Raw genomic sequence first — 22,272 nt, 5'->3', positions numbered from 1 at the left:
GCGGCCCAGCGACCAAACACAAGTTCTGACAAATGTGGGATTTCTGAGGTTATTTTTTTTTCCCTTTGCAGGTGCTATATGACCCAGCAGGAATCCCTTCCCCTCTCCCTTCCTCTGCAGCATCCAGCAGGCTGGGATGCGACAGCCTGGTGTGCCCCGTGCCTGTCGTAGGCCGGATGAATGAACGCAGCCAGCAGGAATGAACAGAACAGCAACAGTATTGTCATGTGCAATTCCTGTATTGATCAAAAAATAAATTGCTGTCGCTCCAAAATGTACTCTCTCCAGCTGTGTAATAGAGATGGCACTAAAGAGGCCAGTCGGTGCAAGTTTCCCATTATCCTTCCTGTCCCATTAGCGTCTGCTCTTCCCTCGACTCTTTGCTCGGAGTCTCTGATGTGATTTGCGACGTGCTGCTGACAAAGCTGCTGTTGCACTTCCTCCTTAGAAATGTTTTTCTTCTGCCAGATGATTGCAGCAGCTTAATGGGACCCTTAAAGGTTTTTTGATGGTCTGTCCAGAGGTAAGCAATTGCTACTGGCAATTCAGAAAAGACCAGTATTAACAAAAAGTCCATTTTTGGATTGGAGAGGAAAAGGAGAAACCTCCTGTGTGTTAGCTACTTCCCCACAAACACGAGTTTGCCAGAATAGGTTGGACTGTTGAGCTATTAAGACCTGTTTCTGCCCCTGTCCTTTGCCACCCCGGTCTTCATGCGCCGGGGAAAGCCCACGGCCCAGCATAGCACTGCTCAGCAATGCTGAAAAACACTGTGGGTGATAAAACATCTTCCCGACTCCTGAACACAGCGACTTTTCACTTCATCTACACAGAGCCCCGGTATGGAGAGCGAGCTGGCTGCGTGCTCTCAAGCACATTATCTGCGTTTGTATCCACACCTTCTTGGCCCTGAACGGCCATACACAATTTTCTAGTGCTAATAACAATTTTCTACTTGGTTAGCATGTGCAGCACCATACTAAATCCACTAATCGGCATCCTCTCTGCCAAAAAGCAGGAAGAGGGCTCCACAGCTATTCTAGCCTGTCAGCTTTCCTAGCCCTCCTAAGCAATCAATTCTAAGGAGTTTTGGTTACACCAACCTCCTTTGCTTCCATCCTGTTCCATAGTAGATGCGTTAGGTTATTTATTTATGTATTTATTTAATCTTTTAGCCCGGGTATGACAGCAGCGTGCCATATTTGAAAGGCTGCTGGCCTCCCCCCAGCATTTTGGGAGGACTGCGAAAGCAGCGAGCTCCTTTCTTTCCTGATCACCCTCAACAGATGTTCGTGTCAGTGAGATGAGAAAGAACAACAGTCTGCCCTTTGCTGCTGGAGACCATCCTTGGAGGGAAGGCTTTGGAAGTGAATAACCTTTGCATTTTCTGTTTCTGCTTGGGTAGAGAAGGAGAAAGCAGCTGTTGGTAGCTGTGAAGCCAGACATTAGCACCCTGGAAAAGATATGAGCAGAGCTCTGGAAAACCTCTGGAAGACAAGTAGGAGCTTATGGCACTTTAAAGATGGGACAAAGCTGACCGGTAATTGAGGACTGTAACGATCGCCACAGCAGTTTGGAGGTGTCCCAGCAAAGGACTTGTGTGGTCCCAGGCACTGTTTACATCTCCAGGGTGGGATGAGGAGCTCTGGGTCTTTGGCCTTGCGTGCCGCCCCGGCGCCCACAGGGAGCCACAGCCAGTCTCAGGAATTCATCTCCTAAATGAGCTGGAGCTCACAAGGTAGAGGTGCGAGTTGAGTAAGGGCAATTTGCTGGAGCAGCAGAGCAGGTCGAGTGTCCTGGCAGAGGTGGTTGGCCCTATGCCTCGGCGGCGGAGAGCGGATAACTCTAAAGCTGCATGACAGCGTATGCTGTAAAACCCAGCTGTTGTGTTTGGTCACGGTTTCCCTCCGGCACTGGGCTCCACACGGGCAGGTGATACTGAGTCTGGGAGGGTCTTATATAGCTGGAAAGTGCAGGGGGAAACTTTGAGTATGACCTGCCTGATATAATAATTTAGACTACTTACACCACTAGTGCCAACAAGGCAGGTAGGTCCCTGTGCAGCACAGTGTGCCACCGCTGCCAGTCACAGCCCCCTCTTCACAGCCGTGGCGGCTCATCTGCATCCTGGCCTGCAATGGAAACGTCACCTACCTCTGCCTAGAGCTCTCCTGAGACACAACACCAACAGTGTGATGGGTCCCCCATGCTGGCAGAGGATGCTACCCCTCTCCTTCCCAGTTAGGTGCAGCTCTCACATACCCCACAAGAGCCACCATGGGGACCTGCCTCTTCAAACCAGCATCTGCTAGCGCTCCTGGGCCAGCACTGCCAGAGCAGCTTTGCTGACTCCATCCATCATGGTTTCTCAGATGCGGTCTTCATTTCTTGCAATGTAATGCTCTGAAAACGGACAAAGACATTGTGGTCTAATGGGTGTTCTAAGTGTTCAGAGCAGAAGTGCTCCACCAGCAATACCAGCACGCAGGCTGCAACACCCATCTCACTGCTGCCTGCTATGACGTTTTGGCCCCTACACAGCCATAAAGTAGCATAGTGGCTGTCAGAGTGTGAGATTGTACATTAGACTACGAGAAGAGACAGGTAATGCTTTTTCCTTCGAGGGGATTTATAGGCCTGGTGAGCAGAGTAGATCTAGGTTTAAACTGCAGCTAGAAAAGGGAATCACTCCGAACTGGGAACGCCAATTAACTCCAGCATCACTTGAACGAATTAAGCTAAGGTCAGAGCTGCAGCAAGCAACCATCGCTAATGAGATTTCAGTGCCGCTCTGCCTACTTTATGCACATCAGATTTCCTGCAAAGGAATCCCTTGGGGCACAACTATTTGGCTTCTGTCTGAAACTTCAGGAGCCTCTGGCTCAGAAAGATATTAACTTTGACCTCGACGCTGTGCTAAGCAGAAGGCAGGCAGTCGGAGTGCCTCTTTAGCAAATGGCAGATGATTTTAGACAGACGTCACAACTTGAAATTCAAATTTTCAGGGGGTTTTGCAACATATGCATGCATTATTTATTTATCTATAGCTCTGGCAATCCTAAATTCCACTTTTTGTCATGGACAGCGAAGCCAGTTATTTTAGTTTTATTTCAAGCGTGCTGCAGACTGCTCTGTCCCCAACCCAACCAAATGGTTTGCTGAGGTGTCCCTATCGCTCTACTGACTGTCCCACGTGCTGCCCGGATGCGGACAACAGCAGGAGGACGCCGAACAAGAGAGGCTGCTAGAAACTGATTTTTTCTGATATATACTTTGCATACCGGTACGCGTTCCAGCAGTAAGAGATTGTTTGCTCTCATAACATATGTGCCTAGACCAGGCCCAGTCCTCGTGAGCCACTCTTTCCTGGGGGACTGACGTCCTCCTTGGCCAGCACCTGTGTCGGGAAGGAGGTGGCTGCAACCTGGACAGAGCTCACCCACCATGGGGAGCTCCCAGCTCTATCATCCCCCTCCGAAGGGGATTAGAAAACACCAACAAAAACTGCTAGCAAGAAACACACTGTTTTGCTTCCTCAGCTAATTTGTGCTCCTTGAAGGAAATCAAAGGCGGCGTTTAATGATCCTTCTGGGCACAACGTGATTTGTATCTTCATCCTTTCGGGGCAGGCTCACAGCGCGAAAACCCCTGGGGTGGAGGGGAAATCTCTTTGAAAGCTGCTCGCCGAGCGAGATGCTGTCAGATGTTGAAGGGCAGAAGAGTGAGCGTGTGTTATGAAAGTTGGCAGGTGACTGAGCTAATTACGGACTCGGAGGCAATTTAGGGTGACGGGAAGTGACTGGAATTGTAACCAGAGGTTGAAAGGAGACAGTGCCGTGCTCAGATGGGCTGAAGACCGTTCCCCGTCAGCCCGTTGAGCAGCCGGAGGTCAGGGAAACACCTTCCGCGCAGGCTGCAGAGTAATTGCGGAGCAAAGCACAGGCTGCTGCAAAATGGTGTCAGTCTGATGTGGAAAGCCTTGCGGACCCTTCCCCCACCCTTTTCTCTTCTTCAAAACTGTCAGAGTATTTTTCATAACAATTGATGGCTGCCTGAAATCACAAAACATGTGTTCATTAATATTCATGAAAGAATGGACTGTTTTTATCTACACCTACATCAATGTGTGGTAAAATGTATCCAAAGCCCAGCTTTTATCTTTAATCACACTAAAACTGATCGCCTCTGATTTTTGTGGGGAAAAAAAATAGTCCTGTTTTTCAAGGGAGAAAAGCATGAAATGTTATAATTTGTGACCTAGAATTTTGGCAAAGCTGCTCCCTTCTGTGAAATCAAAAGGAAGGAAAAAGTAATCAAACTTTTAAGATTTTTAATTGAGTTCTGAATATTCCAGCAATGCTGATATGCATTTCTACAACAGTTCTTGCCTGGACACTCAGTATCAGCAGGAAAACGAATAAAATTAATAGGAAACCTTTGAAAGATTTAAAAAAAAATACCAAAAAAGTCTTCCTGCCTAGACATTGCCCTTTGTTTATGGTATGGTAGCGTGCAGCAGCTTCCCCAGGGAGCAGGCACGATCGCTCTATATACTGTGCAAACTCACAGCCGCGGAGCCCGTGGCCTACAGACGCTACGCTGGGGATAGTCTGTATTGATGCCATTCTTCCTGACAGGCAGATGTTTAACGCCGGGATCACTACAGAGAGGTCTGCGGAGTGCTGCAGCCCAGCTCCGCTGGCTCACTGACCCACCTCCATTGCCGGAAAACCGATAAAATAGCCCTGTGGGCTTGGTCCGACCCCTGGACCGCTGATGATGTGATCCAAATAAATCAGGGGAGGGGAGGGAAACAGAGTGGTTTGCTGCTTTGCCCCCGTGGATCACTTGCCATGCGAGAAGACCGTCCTCAGCCCCGAAGGCTACGTTGTCTCCTTTTACAAGAGCGCAGAGAATTAGAGAGCACCCTGTATTTCCAAAGCACCCTACAGCCCTTACCTAATAAATCCTCATCAGGATTTCAGCAAAGAGGTGAGGCAGTAACAGCAGACCATGAAGGCAAGTAACTCATCTCTGTGCCCTCCACATCTGCTGACCCTGACAGGGGAACACACGGGAGGAGGGACCCCCCTTCTTTCTAACTCAGCCAGGCTGGAGCAACCCATCTAAACACGAGGAGGGTCTTCTTTACTTTGAGGGTGGCAGAGCACTGGAAAAGGCTGCCCAGAGAGGTTCTGGAGTCTCCCACACTGGAGACATTCAAAACCCGCCTGGACGCAACCTGATGTAGGGGACCCTGCCCTGGCAGGGGGGGTTGGACTAGATGATCTCCAGAGGTCCCTTCCAACCCTGACCATTCTGTGATTCTGTGATTCTGTAACCCTAATTTGGCCCAAATACCTCTGTCCTGATAACCTTGCCAAATCCTGAATCCTTATTAACACACTGAGTAGAGAGAAGGGGGTATTTGTAGTGTGTCCTCCAAATAGGGTCATTGCATCATGCATTTAATACAAAGGATTTGGCAAAATAAATGATGTTGCTAGACACACACTGAGTCAAGTGTCTTTGCGGCTGTAGAGATTAGCAGAATAAGTGGCATCATTTATTTAGTCACTTGATGCACCACAATTCCTGGGTCTCCCCACGAAGTAAAGCCTCCTCCCTCAAAAAAGCTGTTCTAGTGCAGCCACTTTATCACAAAAGGCTTTAATCTCTTTTAAAATGGGGTTTCCCTTCCTCCTAATCAAGTTCGTTCAGGTCATGTGGACTTGAAATGGAAAAGATTAAGTTTAACCCTTCAGTAGTGGAGAGATAGGGATAAAGTTGACTTTCACTGTGGGTGCTTTGTGACAGCACCCAGGAAAGCTGCATTCCTCTCACAGTTCTCCCCAAATTGAGCATCTGCTTTCACTTACTTTTCCTCTTCCTTTTTCTCTATTCTTTCTTGGTTTTCTTGCCTTGTCTTCAGAGATGGTGGGAAGAAGCTTCAGTGCTCCTTGTTTCCTGTGCATTCTGCTCTCCCTTGGTGTCTCCCTCTGTGTCCTAAATTTCCTCAGAACACTGTGCCTGATAAGGGTTTAAAATGCTGCTAGAAAAAAAAAAAAAAAAAAAAAAAAGAAAACACTTGTTTCATCTTGGAGTATTTAAACGAGTCTAAATTTAGAGTGGAGCCGTGGAAAAAAATTAAAAGGAAAAAAGGCAAAGTAACCAGCCGAAGGCATTCATTAATATGACACCTATGTGGCTGCTTCTATAAACAACAGGGAAAGCGTGTGGCTTGCAGATGAATAGATCTGCAGGCAGATATTTAGAGAGCACCCAGGTAGAATGTGAGGTCTGGAAGGACATGTTTGGTCCAAGTCATCCTGCTGACGTCTGATGATGGTCTGCAGGCCAGATATTCATCTGTTATTCACTGCCTCTGAGGAAACACTAAATGAAGAAAGTCAGTGGTATCATGCCGGCCTACGTGTCAGTCAGTGTACCTCTATATTCCCCTGCATATTCTCCTGTATATCCTCTCTGTGCTACGCTAGGGGTGAATCTGTCCTGCTCTACAGAGATCCTAGCGAGGTACCAGGTATTAGCTGCATTCCCATGGTAAACAGGCTTTTGTGTGCCTCCTCTACTGAGTTATATGATTCTATATCAGGGTCTCCTTGTGACCACTGGCACTCAGCAGCCTGGTCTTGGATGGCAGAAAAACCCTTCCACGCACAGATCCAGACTGTTTCAAATGCACCCAGATGGTGATAAAAGCAGCTAATTTAAACCAAAACCCACCTGGGAGTGAGGGAGGCATCGTTTTCCCATGATGGCTGTGGTGAGAAAGGGGCCCTCAGAGAGGCTGTGCTCACCCAGCATCACCCAGCGCTGCACATTGCTCAGGTCTCACCAACCCAAACCTCCCAGGTCCCAGGCACACTGCCAGTCAGGCCGCCGAGCCGGCCTGAGACCAAACGGCATCTCCCCGTTGCATTGTGGCTTCCCGGAGCTCAGCTGGGATTGCGCAGGTCCTGATGCGACCAAACAGGGAGGGAGGGCAGCTCTCAGCTGCGGGGACACCTCTCCAGCCCCCAGCCCGGGGCCTGCCTGCAGCATCAGCGCTCGCGCCAAAGGGAGCCTGCAGCCCTCTTCCCCGGCCCCGCTCAGCTAGTAAGTCCACACATCCCCAAACTCAGCCTGCGAGTGCTAACTCCCCACAGCCCTGAAACCTGATCAGAAGAGATTCGCGTGACCAGCCAGTAAAACCACGACTAAAAGCGCTTTTCCATCACTGCTGCTGGCAGGGCTCCCCTCCTCCTGGCAGCTGCTGGGACAAGGAGATCGGATTCTCTAGTATTGGCAAAATGCTGCACGACTGCTTTCCAAACCACCCCAAGGAACAGTTAAACCTACTCAGACAGGCCAGAGGCATCGCCCTCCTGCCTCCTGAACAGGACACGAGCTCAGACACCGTGGAGAGAGCAGTTTCACAAGCAGAAAGTTTGACCAGGACAGAAAGGAGCTGTGGTACCCAGATACTTATCTAAGGAGTCCTGCCAAGAGACAGTGAGAAGCACAAGATTATGATCTCAGATAAATGCATCTGCTGTGAACGAGACCGCATAGTTTATTCCCATCATGCCTTGTTTTAAGTTATTCAAAATAAAAGCAAGTTATTCTTATTAACTGATCGTGTCCCAGATGTTTTAAGTTCAGCATCACGATGGAGCAAAGACTTGCTTTGAGGTATGCAGTAGTGGCAGGCACGCAGCAAGATCCCGGTGCCTCCAGAATGAAAAGCAAGTCAGGGCTGGTCTCCTGAAACCTCTTCCCCAGTCCTGATATCTACAGTGCAAAAAGGACCCTGATGCTCGCTCCATATGGGCCCTGAGACACCGCTCCGGAGTACCCAGAAAATAGGAGGGAGCACCCCTGCCTCCCTGCACGGGCCAGTCGGGAGATCAGTACCACGGGTGTCACGGGGAAGAAGCATCTCCAGTGACCAGTTTCAGCCAGATAAACCTCCTGGCAACAGAAGTAGTATCACAATGAGTTTGATGCCTGAGGAGTCTGAGACACTGTCCCATCTGCTCTTCAACTCCATGAAGTTACATGTTCTCTTTGGTTCAAAGTTGTTGCCATATCCCCTGTTCCGGATCACTTTCTAACAAAGAGACACTTGGCTGCTACAAAATGTGCCTTATTGACCAGTACTGCATGGAGAGAGGTTGCCTCAATAGGCTGTGCCATGTCCAGCACATCTTTCTAATCTGCTTTCTCTGATGCTCAGTGTAGAGTTCCCCTCTCTTCATTTTGCCCCGTTCTCCTTCTATTTACCCCTCTGTAAGACTACACATTAGTCCGCTCATTTCCAAGCGTTTCCAAGTCAGGGTCACCACATGAATGCATTAAACAAATGAGGATTTCTACTGTAATAAACGCTCCTCATATACTGTTTACACCGGTGTTTTGATTATATTCGGTCTTGACATTTGCCAATATCTTCTCATAACAAAATAATCCAAACTGAACTCAGGTTCTATTAAAACCACAAATGAATAGAGTTGTTAAATCTTCCCCCTGCCTGTGAATACAGCACAAAATCGCACTGGCATTTTTTTTATTGCCCCATGGTTTTGCAAATTTAGCTCTAATTTGCTGTACTCCCCCCCCCCCCCCCCCCCCACCTCTCGCAGCCTTAAATTCTCCCTCATTACATGTTTGCTTTCATTCTTGCTCATGGGATTCATTTTCTTTTTCCCCAGTCAGACCCTGCCGTCGTTTATCTCCTCCCTGTGCTCCAACTGTGCTCGCGCACTGTGGTGGCTCAGCCCTGCAGAAGTGACTGGATGCACACTAATGCCATTAAGGGCCCTCTCGTCACCTGGGGGTTTACAGTTTTCCGTGCTATTTTCAAGTCATCTTCAAATCCCGCTCCCTTGCCACTTTAGATCATTAAGGGGTTAAGTGAGATATATCCAGTAAATGAGATAAATCCAAATAAAGGGATTTGGATCTCCCAGTTCAGAATGTTGCTGTTTCATTGCCTTTTCTATCAGTGTTTCAGGGTTTTCCCAGACAAGAGGTCTCGCCAGAACCCATCTGGACTAAACTGGGTCCCAGCTGCAAATAGAATACAGTGGCTGGAAGGGTTAGAGAAAAGATCCTGCAAAAATCATTCACAATAACTATTTGATATTGTTCCTTGCAAAGTGGAGAGAAAATGCTGTCTAAATTGTTGATTATCCTGCCTTCAGATCTCCTTTCAGATTTTTTTCAGAACATGAATTTTTATCATCTCTTCCCTGAAATATCCAGACAGGGAAGTCTGCCACCCTGGATGCTACCCCTCATTTTTAATCCTGGTAAAGACGGAGAAATGAGACCTCGATGGTCAGTCTTCCTGGCTCCTCTAAGAGCAATCTTCTCCCTTTTCCAGGCTGCAGAGGAAGGAGGAGGCAGCAGACACCCAGCCCCGTGGTCCCTGGTCCCAGCAGCGCGAGGCCGGAGTCAGGGGAAGGGCAATCAGCTCCTTCTGTTCCCATGGGCAACACACTGCACCCCTTGGCTGCAATGAGCATTTCTGGGAGGAAGACATTTCCCTGTACTGCCGTCACCTCCAGATTCTCCCTGGGGCAGTCCGGGTCTGTACTTACCCCTTTTCAGGGCAAGAACCCCCATAACACCTTTTGGCCATTTGAGAAATGCGTAACTAAGATCCAGATCGGCTCTGCCCGTTGCCCTCATACGCTGACTATGGCATTCGCTCTACAGCCATGTGGTACCCTGAAGGCACTGTCTCTAGAGCATTTGTGTGTGTAGAAATTGATTTTTTGTAGATTTTAAGGTCAGAAAGAACCATTTCAACCTTCCCGTGTAACCCTTTGCACAGACTTAATAACATCAGCTGGAAATTTCTGCCCTTCAGGCCCGCAACCTCGGCTTGAAGAAGATCGCAACTTTCAAAAAGATACTCAGCCTGGAGTAAAGATTGTAGTAAATGATGAAGCCATCCTATCCTGAGGTGAGCTATTCCTGTAATTACTTAATTGCTCACCCTGGGCTTTCAGCCTCTTATCATACAATTTAACCTCTATTCCACATTTCATGGTTTTATTCCCTCCTCTGTATTTCCTCTGCCGCTTCTATTATCCCATTTAATGTGTGGCAGCAACGCTGCACTCAGTAGCACATCTATAATATGTGCCTTAGTTTTACTTCAGTGCTTTGACAGCCATTTTCCCCCTCCACATTCTTACGAGAAACCTAACGACCTAACGTGGCTTTGCATTTTATATTAAATAAGCCAATTGTAAAGGTGCAAAAGATGATTGGAAGATACTCTAATAAACGGGTTAATTCATAGCCATAGAGTCAAGCTGCTCAACAGGTCGCTCTAGGCATTTATAATCTTTCTGCTGCCATATCTGTAGTTATTTAAAATTCATATTCCTCGTGACAATAATGAGTTTATATAGCGTGCCCCTCATCCGAGCGAGCAGTTTGCTACTTGCTGCCATTCATCAAGTTCAGCCATTGGGATCCTTTGATTCATTGGTCTCCAGACACAGATGAAGGGATGGCAATCTCAATTGAACGTTGCCCGAACTGAAGTGTTTGACTATTAATAAATAATTGCTCACATTAGTAGGCAATCAGTTAAAACCAGCAGAGTCCTTTTTTTCATGACATTTTTGCTTTCCGCTGCCCATTTTCCCTCCTCTCCTCTCGCCTGTGTGAGGTCCCCAAACATGGCTTGGAGGACAAGTGCCTGGGCAGGACCGCATTGGATGCTGCCAAGATGCCGACTCTCCCCGGCCTTGTCACTCCTGTGCAAACCTCAGCAGCAAAGCAGCAGCGCAGCACCAAACCCTCCGGTGCCTGCAGGAGCCCAACGTGTACCCCATGCTCTTGGTCCCAACCCAGGTCCCCGGTGGGGAGGAGACGGTGCTGGGGCGACCCGCTGGAGCAACCCGCCAGCATCCTGCAGTGTGACAGGGAAGCCCTGCCGGACCCAGATCAAAGGTCAGGGGGTATTTTTCGGGAGTATGGATGCGACCCCTTTAAAGCAGGCACGGTCTGACCTCTGGCTGGAGAAGCCGAGACCCGTCTTCAGGAATCAGAGTAATCCCGGGTGATTTTATCCCCACTCCACTTCCCTAAATCTGCGGCTGCTGTTGCTCGGTGAGGGGATTAAGGGGTTGGCGGGGGATTACGTAGCCGCTGCGGCTCCCAGCGCGGAGCTGCCTCCCGGCGCGGCCGCTCCTCGGGGCACAGAGACGCACTGCACCCGCGGGTGCCATTCCAGCAAGGGTCTCCAGTGGGTTTTTGGCCACCCACCCTGCGCCGGAGACCCCTGACGGCGCCTGGCAGCAGGAGCAACGTCCCCGGGGCAGAGGCAGCCGGGGTCATCCCGGGGCTCGGCCCCGCAGCGTCAGGTCACCCTGCCCAGCAGCATGGCGGGGGCCGCGTGGGACCCCCACCAGGGCAGCAGGAAAGGCGGGGAGCCCCCGCATCCCACCGGCCGGTCCCCTTGCTGATGGTTGGCACATGGAGGATGGGGCCCTGGGCCGTCCCGTGGATGATGCTCTGGCTCTTCTGCCTCCTGCCCTCCGCCAGGGCCCAGACGAAGATCCCGCTGGAGACGTAAGTGTTTCCCTCTCTCTGGCATGGGGCATTTCTGGCGTGAAGAGGGTGATGCTGTGGGCATGGACGGGTGGGTGGGAGTGCCTCCCTGGCAGTGGCAGGCACCGGGGGTTCAGGCTGCTCCGGCAAGGCACGTCGCTGCAGGGAGGGGTGGCGTTTCCTTGCAATGGTGGTGATGGCTCCTGGGAGAGGACACGGGCACAGGAGCCACAAATTAATTTCCCAGGTCTAGCGCGGATGCAATGGCTCATTTTCCCCATTCGTCAAGCAGAGCAATGACACTCATCTGCTTTAATTAATCACTTTGACATCTATTAATGCTCTGCTTAATGCACTGGGCGGTAGAAGGTGAAACCAGTTTAAAGACACATTTGTAAAATGCCACCGCTGGTGCCACTTGCGGCGATTCAGCCACAGAGGCAGATCTGCACCAGCGGCCCCAGTTCAGCAGCTCCCCAGTTTAGCAGAGCGGTTCCAGCAGACGTTGCTGGTTTGCAACCTGCCGAGGATGCCTTGGGGACGCACAGCCCTGGTCAGGACCTGGCCCCGGGAGGTATCTCTTCAACAGATGTGAGATCCAGACAGGGCAGCGCAAGGTTTGCAGCTCTTGTTCACCGTTACGTGTCGCTGGCGCCGATCCAACGCACTGGTCTGGTACACTGAAGGCTGACAAGAGCCTCCATGCGTGCGCACATACACCGCCTGTGTAATACACACGCACAGAGGCGCGTTTACTTACACGTGCTGATGTCAGGGGATGTCAGTGGGGGCAAGCTAAACAGAAGAAAAAGGCCATGGCACCTTTTCTTGTTTGTTCCTGCTCCAGCCTACTGCAAAGAGCCCAACAGCCCTTCCCGGAGCTCGGGAGCGCGGGAAGGCAACGCTGAGCTGCAACACACAGCATAAACCAGCGCGGTTTCTGCACGCGCTGCCTTTGAGTCCAGGTGCCAACGCACACATAGAGAATGTGATGTACTTTTTTGGATGTGGGTTTGCAGGGCAGCCACACCAACACGCGTGTCGGCGTGCACGAGAAGCTCCTCTGGCACGGTCGCTGCCGGAAAGCTCCCCGCCAGCGGTGCAGCCCACCCCAGCAGCCCGCAGGAGGCTAACAGCTCTCAGCAAACCCAGTTTATAAAAACCTCACCTTGTTAAGCTGATTTAGGCAAGTTAAATCCTTTAAGGATTAAAAATGTCAGCACCGCGGTCGGTAAACGTTGTTGTGGGGCAGCTCCTCTGCAGCTGGGATAGGTGCGTCTGCGCAGGACAGCAGGTTGGTCTGGAGAGGAGACAACCCTGCCAGCGAGATTCAGGAGGAGATATGTCCGCTACACCGAACTAAGTCAGCTCAAGCCCTTTCCTGAGATTGAGAAAATCTTTTCTATTCAAAAATTGCCAATAAGACCCTTGCAGATGTGCTCGCACAATGCAGCCCACGTGATTACCAGGTGTTGCGCTGACTTTAACTGGGGGCAGATCTCAGGAAACTTCGCCGCCAACTTTATTTTTGGCTGCACTACCCAACCCTTCCTCAGCAAAATGCTTCTCATTTGGGTTTCACAAAAAGGGCGCAGAGGTTATGCGGAACAAAACCCAACCTCTGATAACTTCAAACCCCATAAAATAAATATCGACTTTCCGTGTGCAGGGGAAATACTGCACGGAAATACCTTTTGGCCTTGAGATCTGTGGCATTAAGAACCAGCCCATCCTTTCTGCTGTTTTCACCACTGAACACAAGTGCAGGGATTACAGGCAGGCAACCTCTGACCAAATCCTTTTCTGATGTGTTTGGTTATAATGTGATAGCCTTTTACTACTGAGAAAAGAGTTACGTCACTTTGCACAATTTGGAACTTCTTCATGTACAAGAAGAAAGAATAAACAATAGAAAAAGAGCTTTTCTCCCCCGGTACCAAAACCAGACCAACAGTTGAATTAATCCCTGATGTTTCAAATCCACTCATGAATTTAACTAAAACACAAAAGTTGCCCCTTTCAAATGAAATCTCAGCAGAACACCACATTGGCCAGAGGACCAAAGGGAGTAAATCAGCAGAAAATTGATCTGCTCCAGAGACTACACGGGGAGATTTTGGGGACACAAAACCAGAGACTTTTAAACACCAGCTGGATTCAACCACAGCTGAGTGACACAAGGCTAAGTCAGCCTGGGCTGCTCCACAAGTCATGCCTGGCTTTGTGGCGCCACACTCGGTTCGTCGCCAATTTATTCACATCTTTGCAAAGCTCACTCAGCGTTAACGCCAGCGGTGCAAAAAATCCACTTAGTCAATTACCAGCAATGCTTCTGGGGTGCGGGTCCAGCACTGAAACCACCTCCTCTTTCCTCCTGGACACTGCTCTGCCCATAAGCTGCCCATGGCATGGGCAGGAGTGCTTGCAGCTGTGAGAATGGTGAGGATTTGGGGCCGGCTGCTCAGCCTTTGCTTCTTGGGGTATCAGAAACATCAGGAAATGCTGGTGGGAGAGGTGAAGATCAACCTGGTCTGGCCTCTTTAGGCTTCCTCTCCCGCCTCTATGCATCTGCTCCTGAGTTCACAGAGCCAGCAGCCTTAGATGAAATGTCTTTGCAACCGGATGAGTTTTAGACTGACCTTTTCTCTCACTTGTTTATGAAGAAAATATAGAAATCTATTTAAATTCAGTAGACTACCCTTAATTTCCCAGTACTCTAAGGTCACCCCCTTCCCTGGCAAATAATTGTCTTTTAAATATGTAAAAGCCAGCGTATTTCTGCCTCTGCACTTACTTCCTTTTCAGCTTCCATGAAATGCCACCATATATTTTTAATTACCCACTCTTCAGCCCTGTCATGCAGGGCTTTGGGACCTTTGTGCCCTCTCATTCCTCTGTGCCCCCTAAACTTTCCAGCCAGTCCTCTGAAGCTGCCAGTCCCTGGCCCTCTCTCTGCTCCCCTCTGCCTTTGCGCCTCCTTCCTCCTCTCCTCCTCCTCCTCGCCCCTTTGCCTCTCCCAGGGCCAGTGGGTTTTACAGCCTGACGTCTCACAGAGCTGCTTCAAGAGCAGCAGAAATATCAGCGCCTGAGCCAGAGCAGTGGCTCAGAAGTGGCTGTGGGGCTGCTCCCTCGGGCGGGCTGGGACAGCCCTTCCCGGCTGAGCACCTGACACCTAGTGCACCCACACCGAAATCGGGACATTACCCAAATCCCGACCATTTTATCCTCGAGTTCTGCTGTTACTGGAAGTTTCGGGGTTCATACATTTAGGCTTCTTTTGCTACATCCTCAAAGTCTAAAATCTGACCTTCCCTTTTCCTGTTTTTATGATAAGCGGAGAATCCCAAGTCTCGGTGGACTTAGGGACTTCACAAACAAGCGGATCCACGAGCAGCAGGGCTGGGTTTTCTACAAAACCGTGTCTGTGTCTGGCTTCTCTACTGACTGGCTGATCATTGCTAAGCTCATATTGCAATATGAGCTTTTGCCTCAAAAATAGCATCTTTCTGCTGAAGCTGCCCAACCGCACCCACTAGTCTGAAATGAATATCACAGACTCTTCCACCCTGCTGGGTTGAAAAATGACGAGGGCTGGGAGGAATAGGGGCACAGCCACAGGCACAACACAAAAGAGAAAGACCAGGATCACATGTACTTCGGGGTTTTTTTTTGGGGGGGGGGGGGGGGGGGAGGAAATGGGGTAAAAATAAACCTCCCTGCCAAAATTAGTATCCTAAACTTCATGTTTAGGTTCTCTCTTTTGACAGTAAAAGGTCAGAAGACCGGAGAATATTAATTAATGTCAGCACCAAACCTCTCATACATAAAAGTTATGAAACCAGCAGCAGCAGATGGGCATTGAGTTAAGTGTTGATTCAGAGGTCCTCATACTTCAGGAAATGCGTTAGTCACTACAACAAACAGGAAAGCATCCCATGAGGTCCCTGTTTCTGGTTTCGTCTTTTATTCCAGGCTTGCTAGCATAACTCCGATATGGGGCAATAAATCCTGGCCTCCTAGCAAATACCTATATCCATTTTTCTCTAAGAGTGAAATGAAAAGGTAAAAACTCTCACTGCCAAAATAAGATACAGAGCACGATGTCAAAAAAAAAAAAAAGAAAAAAAAAAAAGCAAGCAGCCTTGTTCTTATTGACTTCAGCTGGTGCTGGGTCACACTCAGTGGTTCGAAATGAATGCCTCATTGCCAATTAAGGAGCGATTTAAAAGGGCACCCACTCTTATTATACTCCTTTTATAGGCAGTGGAGAGAGGTGCAGTTCAGAGCTGAAGTGTATGCTACAAATCATCCTCTATAGCTGCCTATTTGTCTCTCTTTGCAAGAGGAGAGCCTAAACAGGCTTTCCTAGGCTAAAGTTAGCTGTTGTGATTATTCCACCATCGCTGCGCTGGCTTTACTCCAGAGCTTGCCTCTATGTTGGTGTATTATTCTGCCACGAAAGTGGTGCAATGCACTGGGAAATGAGGCTCTGAAGCTAAAGGCTGCTTAGACTGGAAGAAATCTACTGCAAGCCATAGGTAAGGCTCTGCACCCCATAAATAAGTAGTGTATTCTGGTAAGTGGGGGAGGCCACTTATTCCATTAAATAAATCTCTCCAAAGTGAATCTTTGTTGAAGGAACTGCACGTAGGTGGAACTGCCTAATGTGAATCATGTAACAGATTTCTGATTAAGTGCTCTGTCAATTACAAGAGCCATCTATTTTGATTTGGATGGCTTGGTGCTCAGGCTGCTCTTCAACATCCTTATGGTCTCCATGTGCTATTGCTACCATCAGTTATTTACAGGATGGCACAAATGTGAGTAGTGTTTTACAATGATGAGGTGCATAATCTACTCTGGCATAATCAAGCCGTAGTATCTCCGCTGAGAGCAGTGAATTTGTCTAGCTCGTTAGTCTCTGCCTCATGCAGCTCTAGGAACCGAATCCAAGGGGTGAATCTTGACAATTTCTTTCAGGTCTGGCACTTATTTCTCTTCAGCAGTCTTGACATTAGGTGTCTAGCCCTTCACCCCAGGCTCTGTCTACAATCACTGAAGACAAATAAGTGTCTGCAGAGCTATTTATTTCACTTTACTAACAATAGAGGAAACCAGATGATATCTAAGACGAAATGTACAAATTTCATACCTCTGAAGTTAGGCAAGGCAAATTCCACTCGGAGTCAAAATGTAGTGACTGATACCAGCAGAACTCCATGTGTCTCCCAACTGAGCAATGTCCTGGGCAGAACGTCTAAGAGCAGCGCTTGCGTCCTGCCCTCTGCTTGTCAGGCTAGCAATTCATAGTCATAGCCACTATAGTGGCTTAGAGAAATACGGGGGGGTCATAATCAGGAATATGGAGTTTTCCCTGTCTGAAGAAGTAAGCAGTTCTGCCGACTTTGAATCATTAACACTGATTTTTCCTTTTTTCCTCTCTTTAGGGTGAAGTCTTGGGCAGATGCCTTTGGTGGGGAGCTGTACTCCATTGTGACTAAGTATTCAGGCTCTCTCCTGTTGCAGAAGGTAGGCGAAAAACTGTGAGGGTTCCCTTGGCTGTGCATGATCTCCCCATTTAGCCCTCCAAGGTTTCCCCCTGGGGTGGAAGAAAGCAAAATGCACAGGTCTCCAGAGAATTTTCAAAACCATGCAGGTTCATATCCATAAGCACAGCGTGATGCCCTGTGGCTGTCCTCCATGAACCGGAGAGGGGGATCAATTTAATGCCTTTCCTGCTTTCATTAGCCATGGCCCAACGCCACTTAAATTGCCCTATTTCTTAAAAGTACTTAACAGTTCTTGTTTGCCCTCTGATGATCGTTCATGCCCTTCCATACTGGCTCCACTCCTCCCTTCCTAAGTGCAATATCAGTCCCTCACCTCCTGCTCATCATACCCTGTCGTCCCCTCCTGCAGCTCTCCAGCTGGCATTCTTGTTTATTTCTGCTTCCTTACCTATCTTCCTCCAGTCACTCATCAGTTCTTTGAATTATGCCTTTAAAACTCTGTCTTTGACGGAGTCTCTGAGGCAGGTGCCCTGGAAGCTGTGGTCTTCCAGGGGTGCAGAGATCTGCCTGCCTGGGTCAACAAACAACAGGCATTGCTGCGCCAAATGCTCTACCAGCATCAAAGGATGTGGCTCCATGGGCTTTAAGTAAATTTTCCCACTTTGAGCTGTAGAGAAATCACCCTGTTACCCTGATTCCTGAAGTCAGAAGTGAACAGCTGCTCCTTTTTCAGTCTCTGCGAACTCAGCACTAGCAGGGCTGTATGGATCAGCATCTCCCAAGCGCTGCTCAGGGGACCTGGTGGCTGCTGAGTGCATCTGAAGGGATGCTGTGCCCCTCTCCACCTCACATGGCTCTCCAGTTCTTTTTCTTTACTCTTTCCTTCAACACAAGCCATGCATTGCCTCTTAGGCCTTCTAGGTGTCTGATTTCTGTCCTCTTATTAGGAATAACACCCACAACTCAATGCAAAAATGTATCCGCATATTATTTGCCTTGCCTTGCTGCCGAGCCCTCTGTTTCCCTGTCCCCACAGTGCTGCTTTCTGTCTGCAGAAAGGGAGAGGTTCCTGCAGCATCGTCTTTGCTAGGCTTGCCCAAGGAAGGCGTTCAGCCCACACTGACCATCAGCTCTTCTTAGGAGGAATGTGCCACCTTGCAATAAAAAATTGTCAACACTGATATAGGTACTTCATGCCCTAATTATGAGGCAGCTGTGGTGTGATGTCAATACAGGCAAAAGTTTGTCTTTTAGCAGTTTTGATGATGCTCTGCATTGCCTATTCTTCCATGGGGACCCCAAGCAATAATTGCCAGAGGCAAAGTGACATGCTGAGGCATCTCTGGGGGGCACTTGAGCTCCAGTGGGCAGGAGGTGCAGATATGGATTATTTGATAGTCAGGTACCTGTGTCTGATGCTGTATAGGTGTACTTCAACATGGCCAACTTGCACTGCTTCTGTGACAGTGCTTCTAACAGATTAAGGGGATTCACACTCCTTAAGATCCAAAAATCAGAGAGATTAAGCAGAACAGGGCTTAGATTTAAAATACCGGTGTTGCAAAAGTTAACAGTGGAGGCCAAGGACGGCACACGTGGTACTGAGATGCTCATCATCTCATGCTGTGTAGGCCCTCTGGAGATGTTGTACCAGGTCATTTCACCTCCTTCTGTCCACACTCTGTTTTGACTCTTGGGATCATGATCCCTTTGGGATAGGGGTTATATGAGACCTGTAGATGTACCAGTAAAATGACAGTCATGGCAACCAGGTCCTGAACAAAAATTCACAACTCTATCAGCTTTAGCACAGACCGATTGTGCTTTGCACAGTCTCTGGACACCCCTGACTGGAACACAGTGTCACCTGTGACTCGGAGGGTAAAATGTCCTTCAGTGAGTCACTGTCACCACTTCCAGCAGGGGGTACAAATGAGCTTGATCTAACCTTGCTCTGTTAATACTCCAGCAGAGTCATCTCCTAAATGCATGTTCTGCCCTGCCTGAAATTTACTTAAGCAGTTTAAACAGCTCAGGTTTACATTTCACCTCTCAAGTCCCACTCCTTGAGCCAGGGATGTTCCCTTATATCCCTGGGACTAGGGAAGTAGGAGAGGACTAGCCAGCATTCACTTCCATCCTTCTCGGTCTCCATTTCTTTAGCAAGCACTGGGTCAGACACCCTCTCACAAATCAGTGTCTCAAAGCAGGAACTGTCCTGAAGGTCTCCCTCTGCATTGCTGACACTTAACAGCACTGCAGAAGGACACCTTCAGGAGGACAGAGACAAATCTTTGGCTAATAGGCAACGTTTTCATGCCCCGTGAGGTGCACCTTGGCAGACCCTGAACAGCCTTATGTAGATCACCGCGCTGGTGCAGACTGCAGGCAAGTTAGGCCTGGGGAGCCAATTGTACCAAGTCTGGAAATCCAAGCACATGTGCTCCTCAGCCACCTTCCTTTTTGGGGGACATTGCCTGTTTTTCACATGAAATATTTCTCTGTGTGCATGAGTATATGCAGACCAGCAGAAGGGTGGGGGGCACGCTGTAGAGGTCCAGACAATTCTTTCTTCAGTGCTAGATGGGCATTTTGTCTTTGAGGAAATACAAACTGAGTGATAACAACACCTTTCAAATTTGACTTCATGTCTCCCTTGTGCCTAATAGGCTTGAAGCAACTAGCTTATTATTGCTTTGGGACCCATAATTTTTCAGTTACTGAAGGTTTTGCATGTAAACCTTCTCTTTAATATTTAGCATAAATTTCCTTTTGTGGCTTTAAGTTTGTTTGGATTTATTTGGTGTTTTTTTGTTAGGATCCCCCCCCCCCCCCCCCCCCCCCCCCCGAAGAACCCTAATATCACATTGCCAACCCAAAAACTCAATATCTTACCAGCTTTATCACTGAACCAGTAGACATCCCTTGAATCCACAAGGGCAGGTTCTCACCCTGGATCAGAGAGCTTTGAGAAAGCCCATAGGTTGCTCTCCACCCCAAGCAGTCAAGATATCATGAAGTTAAACCTCACAGAGGTAGCAAGAGCTGAAGAGTGGTTTTGGTTTGATGACTGAAGTGTTCGTTGTATTATCTTGACCATGATGTAGCAGAGGTTAAGATAAGCCTGCGCACTCGGCTGGCATATCGGCCTGGCTCAGAGATGATGGATCTGTATTAAAATGCTGGCTGGGGTCTAGGGCAGCTGAGGGCAACACAGCCGGAGCAAAGAGGCTACAAAGCTGGTGAAGGGTCTGGAGGACAAACCTTATGAGGAACGACTGAGGGATCTGGGGTTGTTTAGCCTGGAGAAGAGGAGGCTGAGGGGAGACCTTATCACCCTCTACAACTACCTGAAAGGAGGTTTTAGAGAGATGGGAGCTGACCTCTTCTCCCTGGCGACAAGTGATAGGACAAGAGGAAATGGGTTCAAGTTATGTCAGGGCAGGTTTAGATTGGATATTAGGAAGCATTTTTTCACTGAAAGGGTTATTAAACATTGGAATAAGCTGCCCAGAGAGGTGGTGGATTCACCATCCCTGGAGGTGTTTAAGAAAAGGGTAGATGAGGTGCTTAGGGACATGGTTTAGGAGTGGTGGTGTTTTTATCAGGGTAGGTTAATGGCTGGACTTGATGATCTTAAAGGTCCCTTCCAACCTCACTGATTCTATGATTCTATGTGAAAGGCTGAGCAGGGGGAGGGCAGTAGCATCTCCCAGAGCTGAGGAACAGAAAGTTTGAACCTGTGGCTTCTGAAGTCTGTTTGCCACAGTCCTGCTGTTGCAGTTGGCCAGGCAGTGACCAAAGGCCTGGGGCCACCAATGGCAGCCATGCCAAGAGGATACCGCAGTGGTTCTGTGCTTCTCAGGGCTTGTCTCTGAGTGACAGAAACACTATCAATTTCAGCAGACCCAAAACTTGATTTTTTTCTTCTACTATGTTAATGATGCACTAGAAGAGTTTCTGATAATTACCTCCTGCTTTCTTTTGCTGAGGTGCAGATTGCCTTTCCTGGTGGAAGGGGCTGAGAAAGGATAGCAGGGCTTGGCTCCAGCTATGTAATTACTAAAAAGCACTACAAATAACTATGTGGCAAAGAACAGACAAGCTAAAGAAGTTCAGTCAAGACATTCCTGGGTGAAGATGAAAGGGATGTCTTTCACACTCTTAATATAGTTTCACTAGGAGTGAGTAATGTAACACTGTGTACTTCAATGGGCTAAATTTCATGGAGGTGGGAACAAGAAAATATATTTGGTGACGTATCTCTGTTCACAGATAAAACTTAGGATACTGAATCCTGGATCTTCCACTTTTAAATCACCACCCCCATCGCTGCGGAAGGAGAATCATAATGAATTGCTCTTGCTGTTTTAAGGGAATACTAAGTACTAGATGAGTATGAAAAGATTTTCTGCTAGATCAGAGTTAACTTTTTGGCCCCTTTTCGACATCAGATCCTATCAACAGGTTCTGACAAGCCTGTAGCTGATTCCTGTTCTGTAAATTATAATGAACTGGTAACCTGGACCCTAAACTCAGGTTGTGCAGGTTAGTCTTGGTTGGCTACAAGCACCTGTGTTGACATTTGCTGCGTACTTTCAGCCATGGTCTCTGGTAGCAGTATTGAAATCGGCAGTACCACTCTGTTGCCCACCTTTGGGAACTCTTGCAGTGAATATTCATTAGTTGCAGGAGATTTTAGTTGCGGGAATACAGATTAAAAAACGGTTTGTTGGATCATTTGTTGGAAAAAAGCTCAAAGGGGATCTGAGCTTAAACCTGGTATAGACCTCACAGCCAACTGAAATATTGCAGAAAGTTTTGGGGTTTTTTTTTGTTTTCCTAGCTCTGGCTAGTTCCCAGGGCTGAGACGTGTACGCGGTATCAGCAGACTGCTTGTGATTACTTTCATCCTAATAACATCTACTTGTCAATTGGTCAAAAGCACACTAAAGAAAAATAAAATATGAGAGTTAAAGAGCCCTGTTCTTTTTAATTCAAGATATGACCCGAGGTAACCGACGGCAGGTCACTTTGCAAAGCGCGTGCGTGCCCGTGCTGGTGTGGTCCCCCCCTTTGCTAGCTTTCCCAGGAGAGATTACCCTCCTCCCCCCCCGAGGAGGGCCTGATTAAAGCCTAGCGTGCCAGAGATCACTTCCCTCCCAATGAAACCGTGACATGGAGCTAA

The 22,272-nt window shown here is 48.5% G+C and overlaps 1 protein-coding gene across 1 annotated transcript in view; it reads left to right on the top strand.

Annotated features, from left to right (window-relative positions):
• Nucleotides 1-11,506: 11,506 nt before the first annotated feature.
• The window catches only part of CACNA2D4 (calcium voltage-gated channel auxiliary subunit alpha2delta 4), a gene marked incomplete at its 5' end in the record, with an annotated part of 132,115 nt that continues 121,349 nt past the window's right edge, over nt 11,507-22,272 (top strand). The window contains 2 exons of the mRNA XM_082479730.1: nt 11,507-11,595; nt 17,022-17,103. Coding sequence (XP_082335856.1) covers nt 11,507-11,595; nt 17,022-17,103 — 171 coding nt within the window. The remainder of the gene's footprint in view (nt 11,596-17,021; nt 17,104-22,272) is intronic.

This window comes from Vanellus vanellus (genome assembly GCF_965231255.1).
Source record: "Vanellus vanellus genome assembly, chromosome: 1".
NCBI lineage: Eukaryota > Metazoa > Chordata > Aves > Charadriiformes > Charadriidae > Vanellus > Vanellus vanellus.
Note: the sequence above shows the minus strand (reverse complement) of the source record. Positions and strands in the feature narration are given on the sequence as shown.